The sequence below is a fragment of the Aplysia californica genome, unplaced genomic scaffold (assembly GCF_000002075.1).
Source record: "Aplysia californica isolate F4 #8 unplaced genomic scaffold, AplCal3.0 scaffold00749, whole genome shotgun sequence".
Taxonomy (NCBI): Eukaryota; Metazoa; Mollusca; class Gastropoda; order Aplysiida; family Aplysiidae; genus Aplysia; species Aplysia californica.
Window position 1 is genome coordinate 362,328 of NW_004798019.1, and position 11,512 is coordinate 373,839.

General features: G+C 37.9%; 1 protein-coding gene across 1 annotated transcript; it reads left to right on the forward strand.

Annotated features, from left to right (window-relative positions):
• Positions 1 to 441: 441 nt before the first annotated feature.
• On the forward strand, positions 442 to 10,123 carry LOC101859892 (urease accessory protein F). The gene is made up of 7 exons (XM_005109128.3): positions 442 to 857; positions 2,760 to 2,834; positions 3,439 to 3,486; positions 4,189 to 4,319; positions 5,360 to 5,584; positions 7,894 to 7,946; positions 9,021 to 10,123. The coding sequence occupies exons 1-7, from the start codon at positions 812 to 814 to the stop codon at positions 9,121 to 9,123; spliced, it is 681 nt and encodes a 226-aa protein (XP_005109185.3). The 5' UTR covers positions 442 to 811; the 3' UTR covers positions 9,124 to 10,123.
• Positions 10,124 to 11,512: the final 1,389 nt, after the last annotated feature.

Below are 11,512 nucleotides of genomic sequence, written 5' to 3' on the forward strand. Positions count from 1 at the left end.
ATATATAATATAATAATAATAAGACAATGCTGTGTTTTTGTTTCGAGAAGAGAAGATTTAGTAATAAAAGAGGAGGATAAACTCTCCTACCCCAACTTCTTTTTAAAAAAAATATTTTTTTTTTAGAAACACAACGCACTCTTACAACACCCTCCCCTTGTTATGCACACACACACACATACATTTGTATATGATTGCATGCACTAACACACAAACTCATTTTCTCTCACACACCCTGCTAATATAACCACTTACACAAACCCCTACACACTATAATAAGTTCACTTGGTTTATTTCACTGACAAAATATATTATTGTGCAGTATTTTTTCCTGCTTTTAAAGCAAGTTAACGTTAAAAAAGTAATTAAAGAAACAAAAGGCTTTAAGCAAATCCCCCATCCCCCAACAGACAACAAACAACCCAAAACAACATCAACAAAACAACAGGAAAAAACCCCAACAAACATTTAAGCTATGTCGCGGAAACAACTAGGGAGGGAAGGCTATATTTAAGAGTCTCTGGGGAAGGTGGCGGGGGTGTGTAGAAATGAAAAGTAGCACAATGAATTACGAAATGTTTTTATTGTGAGGCCTAGTGTGAAGAGGCTTTAAGACGAGGATATGGGCAAAAGCAGCAATAAATCTATTGAAATTTTAAAAAAGCAAGAACAGAGACACGATTTCAGATCTTGGTCTTCGCCCGACAAATTACAATCAATAATGGATCCATCAATAATAATAGAAAACGAAAGTAGGAGAAAGAGAGCCGCAAGTGTCACGTGATCTAGTGTCATGTGATACGAGTTTACCATGGAGGACAAAGCGATGTTGTTATTGTTGCAGCTCTCAGATAGCGGTAAGACATTGCTCGATATTGTCAAAAGACTGATGCTATCGTAAAGCTGTCAGGGGTCAATCCTCCTCAAATATTTGATTAGTAGGCCTACGTGTAGTCTTGAAACGCTGCTGCCTACCAAACGTACTTAAATTCTGCCTCGACTGGGCAAAAGAACAGCAGTAATTAATTCAACTAACTAAAAACAGTCAGTGACACTAACAAGAAGTACATTAGATCTGGATCTAGAATCTAGTAGAGGGAGAAAGGGAACACTTTCACTCCCGGACACAGATGCACTGGGCCCTCGGGGGTCAAAATGCAGTATTGTTTGCTGCAGATCACTCATAAAGCCACTAAAACTGTCGAAAATCAATTATTTTCTAGAAAATTACAAACCTAGCCTACTAGAGATTCTTAAATTTTACTTTCCCTCCCGTCTCTCACTTACTGACTTAGAGCTGATATTTTTAGAAGGCTGACTCTGTATGGCCTTCTCCGAATGCTCGCGAAAAAAACCTTGAAGTCTATTTCTCAGAACGGTGTCCGTTCTCGAGATTTGTTTGTTATTTGCGAATGGAGTGGCCCGCACGTACGCGTATGAGTGTGTGGTGAGTGTATACGTGTGTGTGTGTGTATGTAAGGCAAGCAGGTGGGAAAGGGGGGGGGGGGGGGTGTGGGGTCATGAAAGGTTTTTTTTTAGTTTACATCTTGAAGGATTTTACCTTTTTGCTTTAGGGGTTACTAAATGCAAAATAGGTTAATTACTGCCAAAGTCGAGCAGTCTTGTTTTCTTGCAGTACCACAATTGAAGTATCTGAATATTCAGACTTTAAAAAATCTCTAGCTCAAGAAATTGAATTAGATGCAAAAAATGCTTCTTCCCAGTCCTCGCAGAATGGCAGAATAAAAGATGACACCTAAATCCTGCAAATGACCAAAAAATCTCGAGAACGGAAACCATTCGGAGAAATAGAGGTAGAATCTAGATAGTTTATTTTCATGAGCGTTCGGAGAAATAGTCTCTTCATTTTTAGAAAACTGGAAAACGTCGAATGGGGATACCAAGTCTCTTACAAATTTCTGACTTAGTGCAGGACTCTAAGTATCCAAGCAGTTAATGTCCTCACAGTCTCACAAGTCACAGGTGTTTTTCTTCCAAACATGTCGTGGAGAATTATGGAAGAGGACATTGATGTCTGATATAGGAGGCTGAAGTGGCAGAAGTAAACAACAAATATGATGAATATTGTACCCTCATTTACCTTGTAATGTGTTTGAAAAAAGAGGAGAAAAAGGAGTCTTAGGTGTTAGAAAAAAGAGGTAGCGATTTTTGCACCGTAGGATTTTACAAGCTTAAAATTAGAATATAATGAACACCTGATTTTCAGGGGGGGGGGGGGTTCTGTTTTATGGTCATCGAGTCTGTGTAATTGAAGTTTTGGATCTGTTCAAGACTTAAAAACTACCAGCCTTAGGTGACCAGGAGATTTTGGCTGTGCTGCAAACCTGCACACGATCATGCACCTCCATAGATAGTGAAACATGACACACACACACCAACAATACATAAACGGACACTTACATACAGTGTCATCCTATTTTTGATTGGCCTATTGTTATAATACTCATGAAAGAGACTGAAAAATGCTTTGTTTTGTTTTTGTGTCCTACAAACACTGCCAAAGCAAAACCCAAACAACTTTCTCAGTTGTTTTTTTTAAGAAGAGGTGCAAGGAAAGATTAAACGATATGGTTATGATGCCATCCTGTTGTGGAATTTTTGCTGTGTGTCGCTGGAGACACCCTTTCAGAATGTCTTTAATGTTTTTAAACATTGTTTGCAAACTTTTAAGTTTGTAGTCTTTCTTATTACTGAAACATTTATATTGCTAAATTTTAAGGCTTTTTTGTTTCAAACAGCTTTTCCTGTTGGTGGATTCTCGCACAGTTGTGGACTGGAAGCATTGTTACAAAGCAATGGCAAGCAAAGGACAGGTTTGGAAGTGGCTTTTACATTGAATGAACTGTCGTTGTTATCGATCCAGTAATGAATTGTCAAATCAATAGTTTGTTAGATCAGGGATTTTTCACATAATGGGGACTCTATGAATTTCTTTTACCATACATGTATTGTCAATTATATTGAGAGACTTTATTTTGTCTGAATCCCTTTTCTGTGAACTGAGAAATGCAGTAGATTTTCTTTTTCTTTTTTTTTTCCACTTTTTGGTCCTTTTGGTAAATTTCTGTGATTTGTTCACTCATTATTTGTGATTTTGATTTGATGGCCACCTCAAAGTTTCCGAGGTGTGAATTTGATCTGAGTCAGAATTTTTATCTCCTCCTGACTAGAACACTCCTGTTCACTCATATTTTATGAAACATACCCAAACTGAAAAAAGTTGTAACTATTTGCTCTATGATTAGTGACTGATGTTCAATGTTATCTTTTTAATTTAGAAACGCTTGTATATGTGAAAAGATCCCGATTAAATGAATTGAAGTTACCTGTGGTAACCTGGTATAATGTTTTTAAATTTCCCAAATTACTTGTACTGGCACTGTTGTTGACTTTCTTCTTCATTTCTTGTATTTACAGATAAAAATTTTCTACAGTCAGCTTTTGTAAGTGCACTGGAAAATGCAGGTGGGTCTATTTTCCTATCAATTCCTCTATTGTTTGTAGATTTTGATGATAGGTTATTTTGAGTCTTCGATAACCTCTAGTTTTGTGAAAGACCAGGAAGTCGGGTGTCTATGGTGTAAGCACTAGGTATGAGTTCAATTCCTGTGGGGAAAGGTCTATTCTTTTAAGAACTTTGACCCATCTGCTTGTACACTGTTCTCCACTCAGCGCGGGTTTGGTCCTAATGGGTGGAGTGGAGCAGCCTGCGTCCTAAATAACCTAAATTGTGTTGATGGGGATGGAAGACATCTGTAGTCCATGAAGCTGAGAAACTGGTGTAATGGGTGTGCTTTTTTAAAATTCTTGCTCATATATATCTACTACCCTTGCTCTTTCTAGGATAGAAGGTATAAATCTACTACCCTTGCTTTTTTTTTTTTTAGGACAGAAGGTACTAAGGAGAGGGTAAAAACCCCGAAAGCTGCTGAATGTTGAAGAGCTTCCTAAATTAAAGTTGTAAAAAGTCAATACAGTCAAACCTATCTTAATGAAAACCTGTCCAAGACTGAAACCTACCGTTATGAGATCTCCCTGATTCATCTATAATACATCTGTCTAAGACGAAATTTGCTTTTCTTTCAGAGGGTCATTGGGTTGCAGTTTAACTGTGTTTGGTTAAAGCAGACTTCACTGAACTTCTTTTTTCCTCTGATGTATTTTCAGGATCTTTTGGAGTGCCATTTGTGCAAGGAGCGTATCAAGCAGGATTGGTTACCCAAGATTTAAAGAGCCTCGATAGACTATGCCAGGCATCCAGCCCAAACCACATTGCCTGTCGAGCTAGCACTCGTCAAGTGAGTTAGTAAAAGTTTAGGTACTTTCTGAATTTCTACTGGCATTTGTGGTGTAACAGTTCAGGGCTTTGTGGTCGCATGCTGGAGACCCTGGTTTGATTCCCAAGTCAGGAGAATTTTGAGCAAGTATCTTGGTCTTTCTGCCGGGATGTTGTATCCTTCTCAGCCGGGATCGGCAGTGACAAGCTGGGTCGGAAGCCCTCCTCCTAAATGATTTAAATTGGTTCTCCTGTGTGATTCTTGTTGGCATGTATTCACGCAGCTGTTGTGGCTCAACTTTTTCTCAGGGAAAATCTATTATGATCTTTAAGTGTTGTCTCAAAAAGTAACACACTGAGGATTTTTTTTTCAACCGAATCAGGTCACAAGAACTTCAGGGTTTGGACACTTTGAAGTGAATTTTGGTCTCAAATGCTATCATAGTATCTTTTTTGCACATTTCCAATCCATTGAGGTTGTATTAAGTTTATTGCAGGTTGAAACTTTTGCTACTCTATCCTAAGTGTAAATGATTTGTGTTGTTACAATGAATTCATCGTTGTTTGAGCCAGAGGAAGCACATCGACATAGTAAGGGTCATTTAGTGTTGGGGCAAAGCAACATGGAGAGATGGATCAAACACAAAAATATATTTGAAGAGATGAAATCTACCAGTGGTGCCCTCAAATCACCCACATGCTCACTACATAGTACATGAAGAAATGACATGGGATGTAATGTATTTCTGGAGAGGGGAGTTATTTGAATAACTAAAGGTATTTTTTACAGGCTGTACTGATTGATATTCCAAGTGTGAATTTGTTTGAATGGCTTCTTTGAAACTTACATTTTCTTCTTGCTGAACCTGTATTTATTTCTGTGAGGACTTCACACACCAATGATGGATATAGTACATACGTTATATCACTCGTTAATCTATTTTGTTTTGTATCTCTTGAGCATTATGGTTTGCAGTGACACAGATTGCGGTAAGTTTTATATAAAGTGTACATAACACAAGGCATATAGGCCTATTATTATTTGCACCGTACTTCTCACAGGGACAGTCATTCCGTGAGGTATGCAGCTTTGTGTGCACTGACCTTGATCCTGGCGTCACATCAGCCTTGTCGGAGCTACCGCATTGCCACGTCCCAGTTGTGCACGGTGCTTTGTTCTCCGCCCTTGGCTTTGACCTTGACACAACGTTGACAGCGTTCCTGTTTGGCGTTGTGAGAAATGTTGTTGCTGCTGCTGTACGGCTGGATGCTGTTGGTCCCATGGAGGTGTGTGAGATGAACTGATTGATGGAGAATATGTGGTGCAGACCTTTGAGGGCTTTATCCCTTGGTTTTAGTTTTTAGTTTTAGTAGAGGTTTTACGGTGCTCGCAACTGCATAGTGTCATATGAGCACCAAGGGGTGGATTTCAACGGAGAAGTCCTTACAAGGAATCAGACTAACTCTGCTCACCTCTCTAGCTTCAACAGCGCGAAGTTTGCTTTGACTATCAAGGCATCCCGGGAATAGCGGGTCACAAGAGTGTGACAAACATACAAAAGAAGTAGAGGTAAAATGACGATAGTAAGGAATTGTAAAGAAAAAGCAGCAGTTCCCTGTTGAAGTTCAGGCACCGTTATGAGGGTGACATTGATATATCAGCCCATTTACAATTACAATTCTACTTTGAATAAGAACATGGTTAATGTCCCCCCTTTGGGAATGGCCTAAAGACACTTCAGACCCCTTGGTTTGCTGAGAGGTATTCCATCAATATTTGTATAGTCAAGATAAAAAGTTCATTCAAGAGAGACAAGGCCATAGTATATTTCACATGATTTAATGAAACAGAACTTCACAGTCTTAATTACATCTCTTTGTACTTCCCTGTAAACTGGTAAACGCGTTATGGGAAGAGAACCAGTTTTGGAGAATACAATCCAGTACATCTACACATCAAGAAGAGGTTAGCTGTATAGTTAATTGAATTTTGATAGAACTGAGAAGGCTAGAAGTGGGCTTATAGCTCAACAGGCATGGTGTTCCCCTGTTTTCCTGGAGGTCAGGGCTTTGATCTCCGCCAGCATTGGTTTTTTTTTTTCTTTTGTTTACAAAACTTCCTAACCCTTAGGTAGGTAAGATTGAGTACTTACTCTACTTGGGAAAGGAAAAAATAAAATTGCAGGTCCTTTGTGGAAGTTTTTCATGTTTAAGATCCCTGAAAACAGTTGGTCCTTTGGGACAAAATTCAAATTTAATTATCACCCAAAACTGAAGTCACTTAAGTCAGTATAAATACTAAGTGCACCTTCAAAAACAGCATGTGGCTGCCTGTTAGGGAAAGGATGATTTTACATTTTGTGTAAATAAAATGCTCTTATGTAAAAATGAACTACATAATGAGATGAAGATCTTGCAGTCTGTTACCCCAGAGGTCTGGCAGGAGTAGGCAGTAGAAAAAAGTCTAGAGAGCTTTGTATCATAATTGATAATTGTGTGGGTTTTAATGCCGTTTTCAATCATGTGAATCTATTTTACCCCTTTGGGTTTTTCTAAAGACCTAGCATTATGTCTGACAATGCTAAGAATCGAACCCCTGGACTTAAGAAAACGAACTTGGGAAAATCATCCAACTTTGTCTTGATGATTATAACAAAGCCTTAGAAATGCCCTTGTAGTTTCCATTGTGTAGTTGGTAGTATTTTGGAATTGACAGGGCCTTCTTCACTGCTTTGCTGTCTCTCAGTTGAAGCATCCTATTCATGCTGGTTGCTGTGGAATTATATGTTCTAAATTGTGCTTGCCTAATTGAGACTAAGGTTTGAAAGATTTGATATTTGTTGTCGGATAAGAATTTTGTTGTTTTCCCAATTTGGCCAAATGTACTTTTTGTGCAAAAGTTCTTTAAAAAAAACCCGTCAGGTCAAAATGATAATCTATGTATAAGTATATGTGAGGCAGCGAGGTGGAATCAGGCTCTCGTCAAAATAATCGAAGTGAAGAAACTTTCATTTTTCCGCAGGTTTGTGAATTTTTATCTATTTTGTTTTTTGGCTCAACACCTTTCACGCCCATTAAAGAACTGATTTCTGTGCTTATTTTTCTGAAAAACGTTGATTAAAGGCACAAAAAATGTAAATTTTCAATTACCACGGACTCTTAAGCTAAGGAAATAACTAATCTTTGGCGGGCATTTTCTCACTAATTTTACCTCTGAAAACAGTGACCCCCACCTCTTTCATTTTCAAATATCTCAACTCATATTCAAGATAAATGGATATTTTTTCCATCCAAATAAAGACAGGTGGACAAGCTTTAAGCTGATGCCAAAAACTCTACATGCCCAAAATTTGACGAGAGCCTGATTCCACCACGCTGCCTCACATATGGGAGAAATGCTCCTGTAAAATGAAAGAAAAAAGAGTAGTCTTTTTGAATGTGTGACACTTGAGATCGGACACTTTATGTTATCTCTGACTTAGCTTGACAATTGTGAAATCAGACGTAAATGATATCGTTTTTTTCTTTTAATGTGTATTTGGTATTGTTTTCAATTATGCTGATAATATCTATTTGTTTGCCATATTCTTTTTCAGGCTCAAAGAATGCAGAAAAAGCTCCAAGATATGATTCCTGATGTTATCCTCAGGTTTGTGACTCTAACATTTTTTCAAAGTCTGTTCAAATGCTCATATTGACTGCACAGTGTAACACTGGGTCCTGTGTCGCTTTTAAAAATGGCATAGGGCAGAGTCTTTAACAATGCAGTCCATATGTTGCAATCATACATTTAGTGTGGCCACAGATTTTATGCTCTCTCCTTCTACTCCAAATGCTGTGTTTTTTAAACTGCAAGCTCAATGCTCTCCAATAAAATCGACACAGGAAAATATTTTTTAATGGACATTAAAGTTTTTGGGCCAACCCCCCCCTCGAAAAAACCCAGATAAAAATGGAGACGTGTCTGTTTCTTCAATTTCATTATTTTGATAAGGGCCATTTCGTCATGATGCCACACGTTTATATACATACAGGTACGTAACCATGTAATCCTATGATTGTTATCTTTTCAAAGCAAGTTATGCCCCTTGCATGTCTATGTGCAGCTTGGGTTGGCCTGGACAAACGGAGTGGAAGCAGTTGGCCTCCTTATTGTTCTTGTTGTGATAATGGAAATGTAAAATATTTACTATAATTTAAAAGATGTTATGTATTATGTGGTCCCTTCCCCTTTCTGTGTTCTTCAAATCTGCCTTCTCCACTGATGTGGGACAGTCTGTGGTACCATAATGTTAGCTCGGCTTGTATCTTCCTGGCCTACCATGCAGGTGACCAGGTTTGAATCCCTAGTGGGATAGTCTTGATCTCGGGTTCCTTTGACGTGGCTCTTTCCTGTTGGAGATGGAAATTAAAATCAAAGTTCTCACCTCGTAGATATTCTCATTGAGTTAATGGAAGTGTTATACCCACATGCTTCTTGGTATTTCAGCTCTATTTTTTTTCTCAATTCTTTTTCTTAGCTATCTTATCTCGTCACAGGTAGCTCTTCTAGTAGATCCTAGTTATTTACTTTCCTCATTTGTTGCTGTCCGTCTCTCTCACTCTTATTATTTCTCAGCTCTTAATAACTATAATTTCTCTTTACTCGAACACAATGAAAACCTGTAAATCTTTGTGACTGTACTTTTGAAAGTATAAATGGAACACATTCTTTTCTTCCCAGGAATAAATGGCGCAGTGCTGATGATGCTTCAGTCACTTTTCCCGTGCTGGACATTCTGCAGAATACGCAAGACACTTTGTTCTGCAAGCTCTTTTACTCTTAACTCTTCCAAGTGGTGTTGCCTCGAGATGTTCCCTTATATCTCCTTATTGACAACAGTGTACGTACAGGCAGGATATGAGTTTAATCCTTTGCTGAGAGGTTTCTTTTGACTCTGGAATGATGCATTTTACGCTGATGTTTGCCATATTGTGTTCCACACTTATTTATTTTCGTGACAAATTTTACAGTTAGTTGGCAGATTCCTTTTTAAAATGTAAAAATCTGTCAGTTGTGAATCATGTGTTTATTCTTCTTTTTTTTATCATACCTTATGATATCTCAATGATGTCATCTGTGTTTTTGCACAAATGTTTTGTTTTCTCTTTTCGTTCTGTTCAACAGGTATCAGTGCTGTGAAGGGCAGAGAAAATGAATTTTCCCAACATAATAATGATGTTTTCTTCCATACGTGTTGTTGGTATGTTGATGTGTTATTTCCTAACCGGTTACAGACAAAATTGTCAGGGAACATTTTGTATACATAGGTGTCAGTTTTTCTGACTTTCTGATAATTGAGAACTTTTGTGTCTACGTTTATGTTTTTGTATTAGTGTGTGCGTGTGTGTGCGCATGCGCGCATGTGAGTGTGTTTGTGTGTGTGTGTGCGTGCGTGTGTCAAACATTTGCCTATTTTAATTGAAGCTTTGATAGATGGAACATTTTTATTAAGTTTTTACCAGCTGTGGGGTATTTTTTATGATTTGCATACTACCATTTATCTGTAGAATTTTAAACAAATGTTTGGGATAGGATTTTTAATGAGTCTTGCAGAATTTTTTTCTATTGTTGATTTGAAAAATATAAAGTTTTCTTCTTGCCTTTTAATGCAAGTCCTATGTTTGTTCTGGTACCAGTCATGTGATATTGTTTCTCAAAAAGCCTCTGCTTGCTAGCCTCTAGAGTTAATATTTAAAGATTTGAATTTCTTTTCTCTCAAAGGAATTCCCCAATTTTTCAGTAGCTGTTATTGGTGTGGGATCAAGAATGCATTATCTTATGTAGAATGGAATAATTAATGAGAATGAGAAATGTTTAGTTTGGTGTCTTAAAAAAATATTTTTACAGTTTGTCAAAACAGTGCAAACATGACATACCAAATGCAGCAGAAAGAAAATTGCATTTTAATTCAGAAAGTGTTGAATTCTTCCTCACTTTTCTTTTATATCAAGTTGCAATGCATAGATTTTTAAATCATTTCATTGTTCATGTAATGTATGTACGAATGATTATAATGTGCCTTTGAGTAGTGAAAGGAATACCCAATGTGTTCAGATTCACTTTATGCTAATCATTGGCAAGCTGTCCCAACAGTTGTAAGTCCAGAAAACATCAGGAGAGAGAGAGGAAAAACTGTTTCATTCTTTTTAAAATTGTTTCTACATTATAATGCATCTTTTCCTGCTTTTTTCGTCATTTTGACTGTTTAGAGTAAGAGTCTGCCGTTAGCCATTTTGGAAAGTGATGCATGATGGAGTCTTGCCCTGAGCAGCCAATTTTGAATAGGAATTTAGAGGGGGCTCTCGTAGCCTAGAGGTTAAGGTGTTTGCCTCTCATTCAAAGGTCCCGTGTTCGATTGCGGGCAGCAACCGAACAAAATTTCATCTCTAAAATTGACTCCTTTCACCTCCTTTCCTGCTCTCTAGCAATGTTCTATCATCTGCTTTCGTCTCCACTTTCTGCCCCCTTTGCCCCCTCCTCTGGGCTCCTGACTCTTTCTGCAGCCTTTCTACTGTTACTCTTTGACTCCTTCTTACTGCTGTCCTTCAGCCACACCCCTGATCTTCTGGTTGGAAAGATCTACACTTACCCTTCTTGGTCAAGGGCAAAAAATCTCGGAGGTCCCGTGTGTAAGTTGCGCACATCAAAGATCCCTTAGTGGTCTAAAATCGATAAAAGTAGGCTTCCGCTGCCACTCGGGCAAAATAAAAAATTTCCTACCAACTGGAAATGTTTGGTGGGTCCTGCGCGCTCATATGACCTTATGCAGTTGCGAGCGCCGTAAAACACTTACCCCCCTCCCTCAAAAAAGGAATTTAGACTAAATATTTCTCAAGCATATGCAACTGATACCACAGGCTTTTACTTATTTCATTTTCCTGATGTATTGTTAATCATTTTTGAATGCACTGAATTCCAGTTGGTAAAATAAGAGTTCGTACAAAATGAAACTGATATTTTAGTGAACACAAGAAATAACTAATAATTTTGGTCTCAACAAAAAGGAATATTTTTTTTCAACAGCCTTGACTTTGCGACAAAAACTTTCAAAAGTCAGAATCTTGGGTCAGTGCAAGATAACACTCTTGTTTGCAATCTCTAGCTACTACTGTCTGTAGTATTATCTCAGGAGTTTTGTCCATTCTTGTTTTAATTAACACTTATGTCTCCCC